This window comes from Cucurbita pepo, chromosome LG04 (genome assembly GCF_002806865.2).
Source record: "Cucurbita pepo subsp. pepo cultivar mu-cu-16 chromosome LG04, ASM280686v2, whole genome shotgun sequence".
Classification (NCBI taxonomy): domain Eukaryota; kingdom Viridiplantae; phylum Streptophyta; class Magnoliopsida; order Cucurbitales; family Cucurbitaceae; genus Cucurbita; species Cucurbita pepo.
The window spans coordinates 988,755-1,010,572 of NC_036641.1; the positions used below are offsets into that span (position 1 = coordinate 988,755).

At 36.0% G+C, this 21,818-nt stretch overlaps 3 protein-coding genes across 3 annotated transcripts in view; all 3 read left to right on the plus strand.

The window, feature by feature from the left end:
* The first annotated feature begins 157 nt into the window (after positions 1 to 157).
* On the plus strand, positions 158 to 1,174 carry LOC111792201 (NAD-dependent protein deacetylase HST1-like). The gene has a single exon (XM_023673545.1). The coding sequence runs from the start codon at positions 314 to 316 to the stop codon at positions 908 to 910; it is 597 nt and encodes a 198-aa protein (XP_023529313.1). The 5' UTR covers positions 158 to 313; the 3' UTR covers positions 911 to 1,174.
* Positions 1,175 to 2,995: 1,821 nt separating this feature from the next.
* LOC111792253 (DNA replication licensing factor MCM4-like) lies at positions 2,996 to 8,019 on the plus strand. The gene is made up of 18 exons (XM_023673610.1): positions 2,996 to 3,077; positions 3,168 to 3,857; positions 3,951 to 4,079; positions 4,193 to 4,274; positions 4,772 to 4,904; positions 4,984 to 5,055; positions 5,148 to 5,270; positions 5,352 to 5,465; positions 5,538 to 5,750; positions 5,839 to 5,937; positions 6,255 to 6,415; positions 6,657 to 6,753; positions 6,839 to 7,000; positions 7,160 to 7,240; positions 7,313 to 7,391; positions 7,489 to 7,625; positions 7,712 to 7,765; positions 7,857 to 8,019. Exons 1-18 carry the CDS (start codon positions 3,041 to 3,043, stop codon positions 7,929 to 7,931), a joined length of 2,538 nt encoding a protein of 845 aa, XP_023529378.1. The 5' UTR covers positions 2,996 to 3,040; the 3' UTR covers positions 7,932 to 8,019.
* A 1,231-nt stretch (positions 8,020 to 9,250) lies between these two features.
* Positions 9,251 to 21,818, plus strand: part of LOC111793057 (V-type proton ATPase subunit a3-like) — a 15,904-nt gene continuing 3,336 nt past the window's right edge. The window contains exons 1-13 of the mRNA XM_023674759.1: positions 9,251 to 9,552; positions 10,949 to 10,993; positions 11,249 to 11,368; positions 11,452 to 11,559; positions 12,123 to 12,233; positions 12,315 to 12,488; positions 13,416 to 13,553; positions 15,839 to 15,946; positions 16,072 to 16,179; positions 16,287 to 16,435; positions 17,090 to 17,243; positions 20,190 to 20,350; positions 20,438 to 20,644. Of these exons, the coding sequence (XP_023530527.1) occupies positions 9,406 to 9,552; positions 10,949 to 10,993; positions 11,249 to 11,368; positions 11,452 to 11,559; positions 12,123 to 12,233; positions 12,315 to 12,488; positions 13,416 to 13,553; positions 15,839 to 15,946; positions 16,072 to 16,179; positions 16,287 to 16,435; positions 17,090 to 17,243; positions 20,190 to 20,350; positions 20,438 to 20,644 (1,730 nt within the window). The 5' untranslated portion in view covers positions 9,251 to 9,405. The remainder of the gene's footprint in view (positions 9,553 to 10,948; positions 10,994 to 11,248; positions 11,369 to 11,451; positions 11,560 to 12,122; positions 12,234 to 12,314; positions 12,489 to 13,415; positions 13,554 to 15,838; positions 15,947 to 16,071; positions 16,180 to 16,286; positions 16,436 to 17,089; positions 17,244 to 20,189; positions 20,351 to 20,437; positions 20,645 to 21,818) is intronic.

Sequence of the window (21,818 nt, forward strand, 5' to 3'; positions counted from 1 at the left end):
AAGGAAATTTCAGCAAAAAAAAAAAAAAAAAAAAAAAAAAAAAAAAAAAAAAAAAAAAAAAAAAAAAAAAAAAAAAAAAAAAANCTGATGGGTAAACCCCAACGTGGTCTGCACGGAAGGTTGGTGCCCACGTTACTCCACGTGGCAGCCATTCATTGGAGTCTGCACGTCAAATCATGTGAGCGCCTCTTGGGACCTCATAAATTTCTACCCCTTATGTTTACAGACAATTCTGCTGAAAAACAAAAAAAATAAAAAACTGCAAACAATTATCGGATCAAATTTCACTGAGAGAAAATCCGATCGATATTTGATGGAATCCCTTTCTGAAGCAGCCTCTTCATCTTCATCGTCTGTTGAATTCGTGTTTCACGATGATTTAGAGTATGAATTTGTTGAAGAAGTCGAACGCCTTTCGAACTGGGAGTTGCTCGATGCTTCAGATGCGGATTTCGAAATAGATGGAAATGGAGATGAGCAGGAAGAAGAAGAAGAAGAAGAAGGGGAAAATTGCAGCGTTGATGTCCGAGTTCCTAAGGATCTTCGAGGGAAGCGTGTTGTAGCGATGCCGATTTCTTCTCTTGTTGAGGAGCGAATCGATGGTCCCTTCGATGATGTTTATTTGCTTCAGAATCAGGTGGAAGACGGTTTCGCGTACGGCTGCAACGATCTGGAGGAGGATGAATCCGACGACGATGTTGTTGATGATGATGATGACGGCGATGAGTGCGATTTGGACGACGAACTCGTTCCGTGGTCCGTTAGTGACAAACTCGGACGGCAGAGGATGAGGAAATTAGGGAAAAGAGGTTTTACGAGGATGTATAACTCGAAGAGATCGCCGTTTTTGTTCACCAAGCCTGGATGTGTCCGCGGCAAGCACGGACTCGGATTGAAGCACAGTTCTTAGGACAATAACAGCTTCAAAAACGCGTCTGCTCCATCAAGTGCATTCCAAAAGGTAACCGAAACTAATTCCAATTTCGCTTACAAGTAAATAGATGTTGTAAAAAGAAAAAATTAGTAGTTGCGTTTGCTGCAAGTAGAAGTAACTAGTTAATCTGTAAACCTAATTTGTTGGAATGGTTTCTGATGAACATCAACACTAACTTCCATATCATCTTTATCTTGTGTCCATAAAATTTGTAAGATCCGACTTTCCTCATCTGTTCCAGTAGGAATCATTACTTAAAGCTAGCTCACTATTTTGTAATTCAAAAACATATGAAAAGGATGCTATCATCGAGGCAAAAGGCGAGTAAAACATGCTCTCAGAACTTTGAAATAACAATTGAACTAATTAGTTCTGATACATCATGATCACACAACTACATATGGTAAAACAAGAACATTACCATTATTTCTTTTCAACCGGTGATTCCGATGAACAGAAAATGGAGGTTTCTATTTGATGGCGATAGTGTCGACCGACGACGGTGTTGTTACATCGGTAGTCACCATTGTGGGCATTTTCTTCTCGTCGGCGTCATGAAAACTAGAGCTCTGTATGAATTGTATTGTGTGGCACGTATCTAAACTTACCTTGAAATATGAGAGTTTAACTGCTCACTCATAAGAACTTTTTATCACTTTCTAAGTAGTCTACGAAATCTCAAAACTTGGTTTTGATACTAATTGTAATGCTTGAAATTTATCATGTGATGTGGATTTGATATATAACAGGTAGAACACATTGTGGACTCCTAATAGTGCAAGTGGCAAGATAGATCTATACTCACTCTAATACATCAAATGACCTGATGAAACATGATTTTAACTTCCATTTGCTCCCGAACCTGAGAACTCATTTCATGGGTGCTACCTTCGTAAATACATTGTCTCTCGCCTTGAACTCCATATCGCTATGTCTTACATTGGCTCTTGTACTTCCTCCCAACATACCAGAAATTAACCGTTTTTTCTGTATAGAGCTTCGAAAGGTGTCATGCCAAATGTCGTTAAGGTTACAATTCTTGAAATGTCTATGGAAAATGTAGTAAAAATAACATTTTTGCATTAAGGTTTCTTTGCAATTATATGTAGTTTGGATCTCATGTTTAAAATCATGGTATGATCGATCTTGTTTGTGGAGTGTTATTGTCTTGAGATATTTCATTAATAAGGTAATCCAAATTTTACTTTCTTTTGAAGTGATTCCTTATCATTACGACTATCTGTTCTTACCTTTTCCTTTAACCAATGATGTTATTGCAATTATACATAGTTTAGATTTCATGTTTAGAATCATTTAAGCTAAATATGATCGATCTTGCTTGTGGTCTGATTCAAATCTTAAATCAATGTTCTTGCCTTGAGATATTCGATCAATAAGGTAAGTCATATCCCCCTACCCGATAGTTATATAAAGTAAGCAGTTGTTGTTCCCTTTTGCTTACATTCCCATATAATACCAATTTTAATTTCTCAAATCTTGCTTTCAAAACTCTCTTTCGAAATCTCTGCCCCCGTTTTCTAAAGCTGTCTTCTTGAACCGAGGCCAAAGGATCGAACATACGTCGCTTGACCTTAGACGACGCAAGAACGAATAGACTTAACTCACTTGTTGCTAGGAAGTAAGTGCCGCATAATCTCAAGTCCGCTGCCATCAAAGTGCGATTGTGCGAGCGAAATCTTACTTCCTCATAATGGTTCCTTATCATCACCAAATAAAGGTCGAGTTCGGTTGATCTTATTATTCAATAAAGGTTGTTTGAGTTGGAAAACTTTACAACTCGAACAATTGAGTTGAGTCTAAAAAATGTTTCAACCGGGTTAACGAAGACTCCTCTTATAAATTATATATTTTATTATTTATTATTAAATTAAATGTAATTGAGAAACGTTGTTCATCACCCATCCCCGCGAGTGATATGGGCTCCCGAGTTGGAAAGCCCAATAGGCCCAAAACTGGAATGGCCCATTCCATCTGAAGCACCTCACTGTTTTGGCGGGAAGAAAGCTGTATGTTCCCGCCAAGTCCCTTGGCTCACTGGCCATTTCTTCATCCCTCCGAATTTCTCTGCTTCACTGTACAGTAGCTATGGCGTCCGATTCTTCTCCGGTTAACTTCAATACAGGTCGGTATCTTTCTAAATAGTCGGCTAATTAGTCTACTTCGACGTGAATTGAATGTTCATTTCTCTATTTTCTGTTCTTCGTTTCGGCAGGTCCTTCATCGCCTGATGATTCCTTCTCTAGTCCCATTGGAAACACCGTTTCGTCCTCTGGGGACGGTTATCGCCGTCGAAGCCGTCGCCGCTCATCTACTCCTTCGGAATTTGCTACACCGCCGCGTCAACGATCTCGACTGGCCTCGTCGGAAACCTCCCCGACGGCTACGGAGCCGCGCTCGCGCCGGAAAGGCGGTGGACGAAGAGCGTCTGGTAGCCGAGCGACTCCGGTGGCTGCTACACCTACTTCAACGGATGATATTCCGCCGTCGACGGAGCCTGGCGATGGTGACGACATGGATGAGGACCATCCGACCTTTGTGTGGGGGACGAATATTAGTGTTGAGGATGTTAAGGGAGCGATTATTCGGTTTTTGAGGCATTTCCGCGATCGTCAGGCGTCGCAGTCTGAGGGGGATTTTCATACCGAGGGAAAATATGCTGATGCAATCAAGAGGGTTCTTGAAATTGAAGGGGATTCGCTCGATGTGGATGCGCAGGATGTGTTCAATTACGATGCGGATTTATATACAAAGATGGTGAGGTATCCTCTTGAGGTTCTCGCAATTTTTGATATTGTTCTGATGGAAATGGTGCCCCAAATCAACCCATTGTTCGAAAAGCATATTCAAACTCGGATTTTCAATCTCAGAACTTCTACTTCAATGAGAAATCTTAACCCATCTGGTAATGTTTCTAATTCAATTTGATTGATTTAGTTTTTGGTAGTTATCTCCACTCCATTAAACTGGGGTCTAAGACCAATTGGTTTTTTATTAGACATTGAGAGGATGGTATCACTGAAGGGAATGATTATACGGTGTAGTTCGATAATTCCTGAGATCAGAGAGGCGATATTTAGATGTCTTGTGTGTGGATACTACACTGACCCTGTAGCTATTGAGAGAGGTGAGTTCAAATTTCATTGGACTTGTTCTTTCCTGTTTGCATGATTTGCCTTAAATGCTTGCTCAAATGAAGTTTTCTGTTTGTACTGACAATGGAGTCGATTAACTAATTAGGGCGAATATCTGAGCCCATTATATGCTTGAAGGAAGAGTGCCAAGCAAGGAACTCAATGACGCTGGTACACAATCGATGCAGGTAATCTGCTGCCAAGTTTGATGTCACTTTAATATGATTAGAAAACTGTCCGTTGTGTCTTATCCAAACTATTAGTATGTACAATTTTTAGTAATATTTGCTTGCTAATTCCTTGCGCTTGTCAAAAGTGAATAAGTTGATATATGTGTCAATATTATTTTGCAAGTATCTGCAGTTGTGTCGTCTATTTAATAACATTCTTATACCAAGTATGCTAATCCTGAAAAGAAAATATTTTTGCATGAGCACATTGAAGGCAATGTAATCCTGTCAGAAATACTGTTTTACTTTGTTTCATCTTTTTCACGACTAATTTCTGCATAAAATTTAACCTACTGTTCTTTACAATGTTTGTCAGTTAATCTGTTGATTCCTTTTCTATTAGACATTCATCTCGTTGTAATGATTAACATGTAAACTGAGGGGTGGATGGAGCACGAGAAAAGTATGTTTAATTAACTTGAACTGAATAAGACTAATCTACGTCCTTGAGTTAGGTTTGCTGATAAGCAGATCGTTCGGCTTCAAGAGACTCCGGATGAGATACCTGAAGGAGGGACACCACATACTGTAAGCTTGTTAATGCATGACAAGCTGGTTGATACTGCAAAGCCTGGTGACAGGGTTGAGGTAAGACCAATCTTAAGAATGAAGTGGATTCATAGAGCATTTATTTTTCTAGCTTTATCAACGTGGATTCTTTTGATAGGTCACTGGGATTTACAGGGCCATGAGTGTGAGAGTTGGACCAACACAGAGATCTGTAAAATCATTATTCAAGGTGCACCTTTTGTACATTTTCTCAAAAATAGAATCGAACTTGTTAGTTGTGCTGAAGTCTTAGCCTGACAGCACCTTTTTCTCTTCTTGCAGACTTATATTGACTGTCTTCATATAAAGAAGGCTGACAAGTCAAGAATGGTGGCAGAGGACATGATAGAAGTTGAGAACCGGTTGGGAGGAAACATGAATGATATCTCATTTGATGAAGCAAAGGTATGGATTTTTTGGCATTTATTGGTCCAAATTTCTTGACCATTCATACCTAAAGCACTCACCTTGTTGATTGAAATGCAGGTGGAAGAGTTGAAGGAACTCTCCAAAAAACCTGATATATATGACAGACTAACCAGGTCATTGGCACCTAATATTTGGGAGCTTGATGATGTAAAGAAGGGCCTTCTTTGCCAGGTATTTTTTTTTTTACATTTCTACTTCTACCCTTTCTTGTCATATTCTGAGCGTTGATTTCTTTTTGTGCAGCTCTTTGGTGGGAGTGCTTTGAAATTGGCATCCGGTGCAAGCTTTCGTGGAGATATTAACATACTTCTTGTTGGTGATCCTGGAACCAGCAAGTCTCAGCTTCTCCAATACATACATAAACTGTCTCCCCGTGGCATTTACACCAGTGGAAGGGGTAGCTCTGCTGTTGGTTTGACTGCTTATGTCACCAAAGATCCTGAAACAGGGGAAACAGTATGATCCTACTGCATTTCATCGCATTTTCTTGACATCCAACTTGTTTGAACTGTGGATAACTTGTGCACATTGGGTTACTTTTTAGGTGTTGGAGAGCGGAGCCTTGGTTTTGAGTGACAGGGGCATATGCTGCATCGATGAATTTGACAAAATGTCTGAAAATGCAAGGAGCATGTTGCATGAGGTTGGTATGCTTTTGAGTTTCATTTCGAAATAGATGTATCTAAGTTCTATTTAATTTGGTAGGCGATGAAAAAGCTGAGGACTTTTAAACTCTGGGGCTTGTATCTATTGCCTGTTTCCTTTTTTTCTTCTGTGAATATTTGTTCAAATGAAGGAAGAGCAGCATTTTACTCATTGCAACAGAATTTATATATGACACACTGTTATTCTATACGTGAAAAAAATTCCTATCTTTGATGTTTCATCAGTCATATTATTTTACCAATCCAACTAATTTATTTTGATGGTTTAAGTTTTAATGCTTCTTGTATTTTCTAGGTGATGGAGCAACAAACCGTTTCAATAGCGAAGGCTGGAATTATTGCTTCCCTCAATGCCAGAACTTCAGTATTAGCTTGTGCAAATCCTAGTGGTTCACGTTATAACCCTCGTCTGTCTGTGATTGATAACATACACCTTCCTCCTACTTTGTTATCTAGGTCAGTAAACACTGTTGAATCGTCAACCACATTATTTCTAGAACATTGTATGCATGCACATCTAAATTCAGTACTGCTGAGCTGTTCTGTGATAAATTGTTCATATGAACTAAGGGTGTCGTGAACATAGACACTAAACTAAACGAAACCTTGTAATGCTGAGAAATCATTTCAATCACATCTATGTTGGATTTCTGATGCAACTACTGACTGAAATTATTTTGGTTTATTGGCTTCTCAGATTTGATTTGATCTATTTAATTCTGGATAAGGCTGATGAGCAAACAGATAGGCGCCTTGCTAAGCATATTGTCTCACTACACTTTGACAATCCAGAGGTTTGAGTAACTTGCAATTCTGGTCATACACTGTCTACTTAAATTGATTTATCTTGTTCATCATTCAATTGCACTCCACTTGCAGGGTATTGAGCAGGATTTCTTGGACCTTCATACCTTGACTTCATATGTCAGCTATGCTAGGAAAAATATTCACCCGAAATTGTCAGATGAGGCAGCTGAAGAGTTGACTAGAGGCTATGTTGAACTGAGGAGGAGAGGAAACTTTCCAGGCAGTAGTAAAAAGGTACCTGCATTCAAACATATTCCAACGGAAGGAAATCTGATTGTGTTATCAAATTTTGTTCATTGTTTTATTTATGGGGAGAGAGAGGGAAAGAGGGAGGTCTTTTTTCTGACCTTTTCCTTTTCTTTGTTCAATTGAAATTTATCATTGAATCAACAGGTTATAACAGCTACTCCCCGGCAGATCGAGAGTTTAATACGTCTAAGCGAAGCCCTTGCTCGAATACGTTTCTCAGAATGGGTTAGTAAAGCCCTCTTTTTCCTTATTCATAGTTCATAGTCAGTATGACAGACATAATTTCTAATCATTCAGGTTGAAAAGGGCGATGTCCTTGAGGCGTTCCGCCTTCTCGAAGTTGCAATGCAACAGTCTGCAACAGATCATTCTACAGGTAGTTGTTTGGCATGCCTCTAAATCTCTTCTGAATCCTATACAGTTTCACTTTCACATCTTAACTTCAATCTTCCTTCTTTGCAATAAACTTTCAGGAACCATCGACATGGATCTGATCACCACGGGAGTATCGGCAAGCGAAAGGATGCGAAGGGAGACTATATTATCGGCAACTCGCAACATTATTATGGAGAAAATGCAGCTAGGAGGACCCTCCATGCGCCTGATAGAGGTGTGTTGTTTAACTTCTACTGTACGCAGAAACATTCGTAGTAAGTTGGAAGCTTTGTTTCTAAATATTTTCCAATTCTCCGGTAGTTACTGGATGAGCTGAAGAAACAGAATCCTGATAATGAAGTCCACCTCAACAATGTATGTTTCCTCTATCTAACAACCACAAATTGTCACATAATAGTTGATCAAATCGTGCTGATGATAATTATGCGTGTTTTCGACAATGCAGCTTAGGAATGCGGTGTCGACGCTTGCAAGTGAAGGATTTGTAGCAATCCATGGTGATAGCATAAAGAGAATATGAGGGAGCGAGCTTGAAGAACATGTCTGGCATGATGAAGAAGCCATGGGTAAACATCCTTACTAACTAGCCATTTTTTAACATCTCACTCAAATGGGTTATTCTTATTGTATAAAATGTCATGGTTCCTTTTCTTCCTTCCCTCTGTAACATTATTTATCCGTTGGTTTAATCACTGTTAATATAGTTTTTACTGCACCTATTAACTTAGCTTAGTGACACGTTCGCCTATTCGAGACTACTGTATATGAATCTAACCCTCCCATATAAAAGCTTATTTCGTCGATGGGACTTTTTCGCCCTCCCCGACGTGCCCCGTGTCTCTAAGCCAAATTGTCATCAATTACTTCAAATCCCCCAAAAAGTAACCAAATCATTTTGGCCTAAGCTAAAAGTAGCTTCATACACATGCTTGTTTAATATGGAATAGTCTATATATATATATATGCATGTATATTTATCTTTTAAGGGTATTAAAATGTTAAAAAGTAATTTTAAAATAATTTTACAAGTTCTAGACCTATTTTTTTTAATTGTAAAGATGTTTTTTAAATAATTTTTTTTAAAATTAATGGTATTGTTATTATTATTATTAGGCTAAACTAATAAAAATACTCATAAATTTTAAATAATTTCAATAATATTCTTAAACTTTAAAAAAATATAAAAAACACATTTATCGTTAGTTTTGGATGAAGGTCATTAGTATTTTGTTTCATAGATACGGTTGAATTTTAAAAGATTATCTATCTTTTTAATTTTTTTAATGTTGCTTTCAAAAGTTAGTGAATATTTTTTAATGTGATATTAATAGTTAAAAGATATTTTTATTTTTTTTTAAAAAGTTCAAAACAATTTTGTAGAGTAATAATATTTTATTTAAGGAGATTAATAAAATTTAAAAATTTAAAGTTATTTATTAAATACTTTGAAAGTTGTTATTTTTCCAACCACTTTAAAGTAAAAGAACATAGTTTGAAATAAATTATTAATAGTTTCGAAAAAAAGATATTTGATTTTTTTTTTTAATTTAAAGTTATTTTTTAAAGTTTAAAAATATTATTAAAATCTTAAAACATTTTACTTAGTTTTAAGAATATTTATGAGATAAAGTTTAATATTTAAAATTATTTTTATTAATTTAGCAAAAAAAAAAATAAAAAAAAAAAATAAAAAGTGATTCAGAATAAAAATGTGAATCCGGGGATATAAAAGGCGCAGAAATTGATTGGGACACGAATATATCGAAATAACAATAATTTAGGGGCAAAAAAGGGAAAAAGAAAAATCCAAATAAAAAAAAACAAAACAGGTGGAATCATGTTTACGTGTATGCATCCAAGCCCATCTCTCCCCTTTTCCTTCATCTTCTTCTTCTTCTTCCAGATTCCTCCCTGCTCTGTTCTTCTCAATCCCATCAAGATTCACTCATCAGGGCCCTCAAGATTACCATTGGAGTAGGGTCTTCGAACCAGCTATGGGCGATACTCGAGGTGGCTGCTGTCCATCCATGGATCTGTTCCGCTCCGAGCCGATGCAGCTGGTGCAGCTCATCATTCCCATCGAGGCTGCGCATCGCACCATTTCCTACCTTGGTGATCTCGGTCTTCTCCAGTTCAAAGATGTTTGTGCACCTTCCTAATCTTCTACTTCTTTGATTTTTGTTTTTTGATTCTTGGTTTGCTTGGGAGAAATGCCTGGTTGCTTGGATTGTGTAATTTGGCTGTTCGTTTGTTTTTGTTGGTCTTCAATCATGAGGCTGAGCTGCGTGTTCTTTCTTGATGTTTCGATTGATCTTGATTGCTACTTTTTTTAGTTTATTGTGATTAACTGTGATGTTGGTATGTTGTGATGAAGTAAATTCTCTTGAATTTGTTGCAACTCGTGGTGATTTTAATTACTTTTTTCGGGTTGAGATATCTTCACGCTTCGTTTGCTTAATTACTCATACAGTAACTATGTGGTTGTTGGTCGACATCTTTTATCTCATGGACTTGTCGAAATAGGGCTTGATAGTTAGTGAAAATGGGAGGCTTAGGAACTGTAAAATCCCTTCAAAGGTTGAACATAGCTTAGTATTCTGCAGTTCAAAATTCCTACTGTCTTGGTCTATCTATTTAGAGTATATAGCTCTTAAACTTTATGATGATAAAATATTGAAGTTTCGTGTGATTGTTTCAAATTCCAAGCACTTGTAGATTGGGGTTCAAAATTCTTGTAGAGCATTTGGAGGAATTTAAAAAAGAAAACATGGAGGGTCTAAGTCGATATCATATGGTATACAATCACAGGAGGTTTGAAAATTTCCCAATATAAGCCATAAGAAGTCAGCTTTTCGTTACTTCTTAATCTCTTTTTAATTTTTTTGAGAAAGAACACTCTTTCTGTGCACGACTATTCCAAATATTAAAATCAAACTCAATGAAACCTTTTTCTTAATTATACCCGTGATGTTTGGTCTCCTATCTTTTTTTGTAATTATGCTCAACATGTAATTAACTAGAATCAGGATGCATATTTTAAGCTCCTTTTGGAAACTAACTTTTGTTTGCATCACTTCGTCAATAACAATTTTCTCATGATTAAAAAGAGACTGAATAAATTAATTGAAGTACTAGGGTTGATGTGGTTAACTGTACGTGCTGCTGATGTGGTCATTTCCAAAATTTTTAGCTTTAAGGACAGGATTTTGCCACCTTGGATGAAACGTAAGGTGCTAGTCTTGTGTCCGATCCTTGTATTGCAGGAATATAGATATTATTCATATCATACTGTTATTTTTCTTATGAAAGATATTTTTTGTAATATTATGTCACATGTATTTTTGATGGAACATATTTTTTAATTTTATGAGTTATTACTAGAGTTGTGCATGTGTACCAGATTCCTGCTGTTCTCTTCTCTGTCGAAATAGTAAACTTGTATTTCTCATGTAGTCATTTCCAAAATTGATATTTAGCATGCCGATAACTCTTGGTTCTTCTATAACTCCTGACCACCCAATGTATTAATTCTTCCAGCTCAATGTTGAGAAAAGCCCGTTCCAGCGTACTTATGCTGCACAGGTATGTCTTGACTCATGTTCCAAAAGACCATTTTATTTGCTGCATTTGTTTCTAGTTTTTACCCTATAAAACAAATAAAAACTTATGTGATGTAAAAAGAGCCCCCTTTTATAACTACAGTTTATCTTCTCTTGTATAGAATTTCATCAATGTTTAATTTCATCCATTCAATGAAATGATTTGTTTCCTACAGTTTGAGATCTTTATTTCTCTTTCTCTGTTGCACTTACCTTCCTTATTCTTGTTTCTAACAAGATCAAAAGATGTGGAGAGATGGCACGCAAATTGCATTTTTTCAAGGAACAGATGTTGAAGGCTGGATTGTCAAGCAAAAGTTCTGTGTCACAAGTTGATATCAGTATAGATGACCTTGAGGTATCATACAATTTTATTAATAGCTAAACTGGTTTCTGGTGTTTCGTGTCTTGATTGTTTATTTTTTTTTTATCGCATTATAGGTTAAACTTGGTGAGCTTGAGGCAGAACTGGTTGAGATAAATGCTAATAGTGAGAAGCTACAGCGTTCCTACAATGAACTTGTGGAGTACAAGCTTGTTCTGCAGAAGGTAAATCCTTCTAAACTTTGACCTAGAAAACTTGCAGTTATTTCACTTTAAATCACGTGATGCAAGAAAATAGTCATATTACCAGCCCTTTATGGTGTGTTATTCATGGTAATAATACTCTTGGAATTTTTGGGATATGATAAATACTGTGATAAGTTAGATTTCATTTGTTCCTAGAGCAGTAAAGTTATTCTATTGGCGTTCTGAAAAGTAACACAAGTTTTTAGCTGCTTTTGGCCTGAAGTTTTTGAGTTGGCAAAGTTGGACACTTTCTGTCCTCACAAAAGGAATAAAGAAAGAAGTGAAGGACATATCAACTCCTTAGATAGGGATTTATCATCGCTGTGCAGTGTACTTGTTTTCAATTAATAGATTATAAAGTGTCCAACTTCAATTAATAGATTGTTTAGTTTTTACCTTTTTTGAATTTATAATGGAGTAGCATTACGATTGCATGTTTCATGTTTACATTAATTTTTATTTAGTAGGTATTCTACCTCATTAAATTGGTCATTTTTCTGTTCAACATATGAGTTAAAAGTTGATGAATTTCCTTTTGTCAGGCTGGTGAGTTTTTCAGTTCAGCGCAAAGCAGTGCCGTAGAGCAGCAAAGAGAATTTGAATCTAGGCGAGTTGGTGGAGATTCAATAGAAGTTCCATTGTTGTTGGAACAAGTACAATTTTGAAAGTCTCTTTTCAAGTTTAACCGATCTTGTATTTTTACATGGTCTAACTTCATTTGCCTTATGATGAAGGAATCATCTGCGGATCAGTCGAAGCCAGTTAATTTGGGATTTCTCTCTGGTCTTGTTCCTCGGGAAAAGTCTATGGCATTTGAGAGGATACTATTTCGTGCAACCAGGGGCAATGTGTTTCTGAAGCAGGCTGCAGTTGACGATCCTGTTCCAGATCCCATTTCTGGAGAGAAGGTAAAGTTTTGAAATAACACCGGTGTAAATTCTTTTACTATTTTTTTATTGTAACGATTATCCATACTATTTTTCAATTGGACAAGAAACAATTACATTGAGCTTGTGATTATCTTTTTTAGTTTTTTTCTTCTCATTTTTTGTCATCAAAGAAAAATACATCTTATGGTCATGTCTGTTTATCTTTGTTTCATGGAATGCGAGCCCTAAAACAGTCTACTGGTGAATTGTATTTACTAACCTTGTTGTCTCTCTCTTAATCATTCTGTATGAAAGCTTAGCTAGTAAGTCTCCTACAAAAATTTATAACCTTAAAATATTGAGGTAGAAGAAAGTTGATCATAAAATTAAAAATCCATTAAAAGGTAGAATCTTTAGGATTCAATCTGCTTGAACTTGGCTTGTGAGACTAGTGGACTTGGCTTGTGAGATTTATCGATGCAATTGCAAACTGGCCAAGACACTTGTGGGTATTAAGAAGTCTTCTTCAGCTTGACAATCTCTTGCTTAAACTATCCAGCCCATGTAATCTTGCCGACACATGCTTGAACCTGTTGCAGCCATTGAATGATTCTCCTCTTTGGGAACAACCAGTTTTTCTTCCCGAGAGCTATTCTATAATTTCTTCTGAACGCCCCCAGCTTTAATAATTTACTTGAGTTTCTGCTTCTTTGAGACCGTCTTAGAGTTGATTTTGATATCAGTAGTTGAGAATCTCTGAAAATTTATTTGTGACCTCTTAGTAGCAGGATTATTAACCAGAGGCCCATAGCTTGATTAGTTGGTTCCTATGATACCCCTCCCTTCTCAATTCATGATATTCTTACTCAAAATAGTTTCTATTGATGTTAATTGCGCATAACACTAAAAATCTCTACTCATGCATAAACTTCTATTATATATATATTTTTCTCGTTGTTCCTACAGGTTGAGAAAAACGTGTTTGTTGTTTTTTACTCTGGAGAAAGAGCGAAGAATAAGATTCTAAAAATATGTGAGGCATTTGGTGCAAACCGTTACCCTTTTACCGAGGACTTGGGGAAACAAGCCCAAATGATCGCTGAGGTATTGAATCTATTCCTGCTTGAATTGAATTTGCTCACCTAATGTTCCCCTGCCTACAGATTTAACGTTATTTCTTTTCTCTACAAAGCTTGGTTTTTCTTAGTATTTGATCAACTTGGTTTTTCTTAGTACTTGTTCACTTGGTTTTTCTGTTGCCTGGGTCTGGTGTTGATTTAGTAGATCTTTATATTTCTTATGTTTCAGCTCACGCTTTCCTGCTAGCTTGAAGAACTTAATAGAATGTCGAGTGAAATTCTATCGTGATTGGGATCAATTCTGAAGTTAGAGCGTAGTTTTGCTTGGCTTTGGCATTTTCTTTTGTACCTTCCTTTACAATTTCATGTGAATCCTGCTCAGCAAAGTTGGCATATCTATGTTGTTATGGCTTTCCCATGCCAACTGAGGATTTGTAACTTATTTTCCCTTCGAGCACTATATATGTGAAGTTTTAGCACCCAATTTCAGAACATTTATTTGCTTGCTGTGCAAAATACGAGGCTTTTGGTTTAGAGAAAATATTGAATCAGACCCCAAAGTTATCTGCAGAAATTATGACATGGATGTAGTAAGTAATCTAGGCTTGCCTTCCTTGCTATGCTGGAACGTAGATAGCAATGATCATTGGATGTTGGATTTCTCTAGAGAGGCTGTCACGTGCGCTTTACTTACCACAATTTTTTTGCTTTTTCTTAGGTGAGGGGAGTGTCTGTTACTGATATTTGGGCAGAAAGAATAACCAACTAGTACTTACTTTTGAGGGAGAGATAGAGGAGTTTAAGCGCCTTCTAGAATTATTAAATGAGATGAAATGCAATAGAATTGAAGATTGAAAAGAGTGGTGTTTTCAGCCTCTAGGAGTAGTGAAGTTCTCATTCTCCCATCTGACTTGCAAAAGAAAAAAACCTGGGTTAGCATAAAAACTGTAATTGGAAATTTTGGACGGCAAAGGACCCGAGAGAGATTTTTCCTGTGGACTGTCATGACGGCTTAAACACAGATGAGAGAATCCAATGTTCTCATTTGGGCCGGTGACTGTGTCCTGGTATATGTTTTAAAATGGCAGTGAAAAAGAATTGAGGCATTTGTCTCTTATTGCTTATTGCTCTTTCAGCAGATGATGTTGGAATCCCCTCCTGAAAATCTTCCAAGTTTCTTGGTTTCATGCACTTTTCAACATTATCCAGATGCTTCGTGATCCCAAATCTAGAGGTTGAGCAAAAATCTCATATTTAAATGTGATTAAGGTAGCTGGAATGAAATGATCGTATCTTGGTGTGTTCTTTATTTTATTCTTTTATTTGGGGAGCCTTTTCTGTTAGCTTCTATTTGGGGATAGGTTTCTGTAGGTAACGTTTCACATATGAATGAAATTTCTGTTTCCTTTCCGAAAAAATGAAAACAAGAGGAGTGGGTTGGTTTGAGTCTTTAATCCAAGATATGAGAGGCTCCCCCATTGTGTAAGAAGGGAGGAATTATCTCTTTCACCTCAGTGCCTCTAACATCATTGTTGACTTCAATGGTAAAATTTTTCTCCAATAACTGAACGGGAGTTGTAGTTCTAGCCTTTATTTTCCAAGGAAGGAGACAAGGGGAAGGAGAGAAGTGAAGGAAGGAGAACTACAACAGAATCCATAAAGAGTAGGTGAGGAGGAAGAGTGAAAGGGTACCGGCAGCTAGAAGAGAGGGAGAGGATTGTGGTAGGATTTCATTGGGGTTTTTAGTAGTCCAGTGGGCTATACATATATGTATGGTTATTTATGTTAAAAAAAAAAAAAAAAAAATATAAACCCTCTCCAATTTCCAAGTCGAAAAGGAAAAAAAATTATTTTGCTTGAAATTGCTAGCATGTATTTTATTTTATTTATGTTTATACATGTTTTAAAAATATAACATTACAAATATTGTTTGGGGGTCCAATTTCCAAGTCGAAAGGGAAGTCATTAATACTGTACAGTCAAATTATAGAGGCAACATATTGTAATTTGCTTATGTTGTCTGAGCTAGTGATTCAAACTTGCATTGCTTTGGAAGCTGCCTTTTAAGGTACTGAAGTTTAGAGTTACAATAAAGAAAAAAGGGTTGGAAGTTAATATAATTATTGAAATTTCAATCCCATATTTTAATATGTACATTAATTCCTTTAAAAGAAGAAGAAATTTGAATCCCGTAAAATTCATTTATTAAGACTTATCTGTGTTAGCCTTTGTCATTATCATCAGTTTCCCTGAATTTCTATTTCAATATTTTGCATTCTAACTTCAATTATGTAACTACCACGAATATAGGTTTCTGGAAAACTGGCTGAGCTGAAGACTACAATAGATGTAGGGCTGCTGCACCGGGGTAATCTGTTGAAGAATATTGGAGAACATTTTGAAAATTGGAATATCATGGTCTGTTATAAACCACAATTTTTTTTTCACATTTTAAATCTGTGATCTAATGTGGATGCAGATTTTTTATTTGCTGATTATTATACTGTTCTAATTATCTTAACATTACTTTTTGAACTCTGAAGGCGAGGAAGGAAAAGTCCATATACCATATCTTGAACATGCTTAGCCTTGATGTAACCAAAAAATGTCTGGTCGCCGAGGGATGGGGTCCTGTTTTTGCCACAAAACAGGTAAACTCTTTTGCTTATTTTTTTAGTTCTTTGAGCAATTTAAATACAAATCAAACTTTTTTGTTACAAAGAGTTGAATATTACTTTTGAGAACAAACTTGTTGCAGATTCAAGATGCACTCCAGCGAGCAGCAACTGACTCCAACTCCCAAGTTGGACCAATTTTCCAGGTTTTATTAACTACAGAAGCACCACCTACTTATTTTCGGACAAACAAATTCTCCACTGCCTTTCAAGAAATTGTCGATGCCTATGGGTAAGTCTGATGCCCTATTTACTTATACTCTATAAAAAATAATGGACGCTACTTTCTTTTTTTCTTTACCGAAATTACATGGAGGTGGAACAATTGGAATCCCAAACTATCAACAGTAAAATGCCTAATATATGAAAAAGTCAATAGCGAATTAATCTTATGCTTACCATTCACATTGGTCATTCCTCTGGCTAGATTAAACTTGATCATTAAGAGAACCGTTATTTGATTTTCACTTGCTTATTCTTCTACAAAATGATAATTACTTTTGAAGCCATGAAGAAGGGGACCGGAGCTTACTTTTTGCATGCATATACTATCTATCTCAGAAAGCCATGATTATTAAGTTTTGAAGAATACATGAAATATTAATTCTGTATTGTCTTCCTCTTCTTGTTACAAAAGGTCCCTCTCCCTGTCCTTTCTGGTAAATGGTAACCTGGTATTAATATTTTGAGCTAGATCTTGCTCCATTCTGGAATGTTCTAGTTCTCATTCTCCTAAGTCCTACTTTTTAATTAGGTAGGAAGAGCATGAGAACTAAGTTCTCATTAGTACTTTCTTTGGCAGATCTTCTTAGCTTAAATGCATCTTATTCTTGGTCACATGTCACTGGCAGAAGTATGACTGAACGTAACTGCTGTGTAAATACAGGGTAGCAAAGTATCAAGAAGCCAATCCTGGTGTATACACCATTGTCACGTTTCCATTTCTGTTTGCTGTTATGTTTGGTGATTGGGGGCATGGAATATGTCTGTTACTTGCAACACTCTATTTTATATTACGGGAAAAAAAACTTTCTTCTCAGGTAAATTTCGAGAACTTGCTACTAATTTAATTCCAAAGTTCTTAGAATAATCTGATGATGTTATACCCATCAAAATGACTCTTAAATTTCGAAGCTAACTTCCCTTTAAAATTATGGCATGCATCTTCCCGATCAATCTCTGATGATTTTAACTAGCTTGGTAATCATCATGAAACTTCTACTTATTGCTCGACTCATGAAGGTTGTTAGATATATTCTTGGCATGGCAGCGTTACTATTGTGGATGGCTGATTTCTTAGAATGGTCATATTTTGAATCAATTGACTTGAATACTTTAAAGGAATGACCATATCGTGAATTTTGTTAATGGTTGACTAGTGGTAGAAGCTGTTGCATCAATTGTAGTTTCGAGTAAGAAATTTAGATGATAGCTAAGCCCTGCGTTTAATTTCTTTTGATTATCCCATTGACAGATATACCATGAACACTCAAATAATGGTATACCACGATCACACATAATGACTCGACTATTAAGAACAAAAATCAAACACACCCAATCATCCATCAATAATAAAAAAACTGAAACAAAACTTGTAGATGTTGAAGAGGTGAAGTTCAAAGCAAGGTGTTTAATTTAATTCGAATTCTTCCCTTCTAGGTAATAAAAGGCTTATCCTCAAAAGTTCATTTTAGTTACCTGTTATCCCAAATGTTGGAAGCGTCCTTGCTTGCCAAGGAATCTTCCTCTTCCAGGGGCTGTACGGTAATCTTTTTTTTTTTTTTTTTTTTTTTTTTTTTTTTTTTTTTTTTTTTTNCGAGATTGTATGAAGAAAGAAGGGGGGAAATACTACATAGGGGCTGGGGGTAGTGAGAACCCCCTCCCAAAAGAAGCTAAAAGAAAACTTTCCAATTGTTATAGACTGTAGAAAAGTTGTAATTACAAAAGAATTTTCTTTGATAAAAACCCCGCCAAGAAAGGTTGTAATATGCTGTTTCTTCCAAAAAAGAAACCCAGCCCTCTATGATTTGAGATAAATCTTACTCTAAAAAGTTCAGAAAACCTGGAATTCTAGTAGAGATATTGTTGATGCTTGTCACGAAATCATACCAGAGTCCCATTGGGTTGAAGGTATATGATGATTGTAATTTTGGTTGACTGATTGTTTTTCCACCTTCCTCTGTGGTGTTTGTAATTTTTGGTGGACTGAGTTCTTGTTGAGAGTGGCACACGAAAGTGTCTACTAGTGGGAGCAATCAGTTCTTGGAATTCTCTTCTTTCACCTTATGTTTTCACCTTTATGCTCTGCCGTTTTCATAGACCACATGTTATCTTTGATCATTGAGAAAGTCTAAGATTTTCCCCTACATGATGACGTCAAAACAAAGACTCGAGCAACTGCACCCATTGGTTGTGTTATGGAATGATTTTGGTTGCTTAATTTTCGAAGGAACTTGAATATCAAAGAAATCTCCCACTTGGCTGGTTATTTGTTCGTTTAGGAGGCATTACCTATTCTTTTCCTTGACATTGCTATTTACAGATTGGGTTAAGGTATATATATATAAGAAATAAAACTTTTCATGGGTGGCATGAAAAAGAGTAAATAAAAGAAACCACTGGAGTTGACAAAGGACACTTTGGTTGGTACTTGGTGTTAATGACGAAAGAATAGAGCGTGGTATGCTTAAAAAGGTACACAAAGTTGTAAAAGAATTAAAATGGTCTTATCCGGTCCTAATTTTTGTCCCTTAGAAAATGGCAGTGCTCTTTTGTTTTCCAGTGGACCGCAGGATACTCCTGACTCTCGCCACTTAAATAGAAGGAGCTTTCAAGTTTAAGAAAATGCCACTTCAAAGTTGAGTAGACAGCTGTAGGGAAAGCACAGGATACATCAAACTCAATAAACAATCAGTTCAATCATTTTGGCTTAAACCACACGAAGAATAAAGACCAACAGTCTTTTGCAGCTTTTGAACATAATAGGGAAGTTTAAAGATGATGATACCTTCTCTGGGATCCCTTTCTTTTGTGAATGTTTGAGCTCTTTTTTTTTGTGGGTTTGTTTCTTGTATGCCCTTGTACATTCTTTTGTTTTCTCAATGAAAGCTTGGTTTTGTTAAAAGAAAGAAAAAGAAAAAGATTAGTGAGTTTGCTTGGGAGGAGGGGTGGATGTTTCCCTACCATGGACTCAGTTTGCAACCTATTAAGGATTTTCACATGTGAATCGTTCATGGAACATATTAGTATAGATGCCTAGATAGATGCTATCATTGTTTGGACAATGAGGACTCCCAGAAGGGTGCGGTCAAACTCCTTTACCTGGAACATATTAGCATAGATGCCTACTGAAGATTAATGCTACTTATTGTCTGGAATATTTCCTTTTTCCGGTGATCAACACCTGGGCTGGCTGGCTCAAGGTTCAAATTTCCTCGATTTTGGGCAAATGGATTAGGATTCGGTAAAATCTTGCTTGGAGAACTGTTTCCAAAACAGATCTTCATTTTTGTCTTCAGAACTGTTTTTTGATTTGATGTTATTGTAAATTACTATTCACAAAACGAAAATCATTTATTAAAAAAAAAAAAATAGGTCGTCTAAGAATATCTAAAACAACATGAGAGAATAATTTTTCAGAATCAATCCCGTTTTCATAGAATATTTGTTCTAGAAAAGGGAAAATTGTTTGGAAAACAGTTTCCAAACGCGCTACAATTTCTTCATTAGAAATCTTTGCTCGGTTGGGTCAATGTTTTTGTGCATTCAGAGGTGCCTCCGGAGGGTTGTTTTCTGTGGCACAAGGTAAACCATCAAAAGATATGGGCCCATCCTAGCAGTTAGGATTTTGACCCAGACGACAATGCTTCTACTTATTTTGCTTTTTATTTTTATTTTCTATTTTTATCTTTTTCTTGAAGAAAGTTTGTTACTTGGAGAGGGGTTTAGCGAAATCTAACTGTTTTATTTTTCTTTTGAAATTTCAGAAGCTTGGAGATATCACTGAAATGGCCTTTGGTGGACGCTATGTCATTTTGATGATGTCACTATTTTCGATATACACGGGTCTGATCTATAATGAGTTCTTCTCAGTCCCATTTGGACTATTTGGTCGCTCAGCATATGAATGCCGTAGTCCTGATTGCAGGTATATCAATGTAACCTTTATTCTACTTTAGCCACATTTTTCTCTAATTCATGCTCTATGACACTCGTTAATCCCCATCAACTGTAGCGATTCTACCACTGTGGGGTTGATAAAGGCGGGTTCTACATATCCATTTGGCTTGGATCCTGTATGGCATGGCACTCGAAGTGAGCTTCCATTTCTCAACTCTCTGAAAATGAAAATGTCAATTCTCCTTGGAGTTGCACAAATGAATCTTGGAATTATAATAAGCTATTTCAATGCTACATTTTTCCGGAACAGCATCAATATCTGGTGAGTTCTTTTGTACTATTTTTACTTTTTTTATCAATTTTTTCATAGATTTACTTAAAAGCTCGTTTGATAACTATAGTTTTTAGTTTTTGAAAATTGGGTTTGTTTTTTTTTTTTTTTTCATCATTTCTCTACTATTAGTTTAATATTTCCTAAAAAGATATTTGAATTCTAAGCCAAATTTAAAACTATAAACAATTTTTTGGAAACTACTATATTTTTTATTTATTTATTTTTTTCAAAACTTGGCCTTTTAAAAACATAGGTAAAAAGTAGATAGAGGTGGAAGTAGAAATACATGCTTAATTTTCAAAAACAAAAAATAAAAAATGATTGTTTTTTTTTAGAAAAAGACGTTCTTTTCTATTGGAGGCAGGCTTCCCATGAACCAATTGGTTTTGAGGGGATTCCCATCTTCCTTATTTGGTTAGAGTGAGGCTTGAAGGAGTGATGATGAATTTTTTTGTGGGAAGGGGTTAGGAAGGGGGTGCATCCCGGAGGGTGCAATAAGTATTGGGAAAAATACTCCTAATTTAGATTAGAGAGTCACATATATAGGTAGACAAGAGAAGCCTAAACTAGAAGAATGTACAATTACAATAAATGACGACTATACACAATAACATATATATTATAACACTCCCCTCCAGCTGGAGACAATAAGTCAACCATGGCCAACTTATTGTAAAGATAATTTATTCTTGCTCCATTTAAGATTTTACTAAGAATATCTCCCAATTGTTCTCCCATCTTCACATACTTACGGACACCAACCTTGTTATATTTTCTCATTAATTCACTTCAATATGTTTACTGTTTAGTCTTCTCACGTAGCACTGGATTAGACATAATGTGAAGTGCAACTTGATTATCACACCACAATTTAGGTGACATAGTAATATTGAAGCGTATCTTAGTCAAAAGTACTATTTCACACCGACTGTGCCATATCTCTATATTATGACACACACTTGAACGTGAAAAAGAGAGGGGATGTTCTACATACTTCAAATACTTGGGGTTATATTGTAGTTTTTCAATCTTCTGTATTTCAATATGATTCTAGTTACTTGGGTCTATCATCCTGCTCTTCATAAGTAGTGAATAACAATTGTGTAATAAAAAAAAAAAAAAAAAAAAAAAAAAAAAAAAAAAAAAAAAAAAAAAAAAAAAA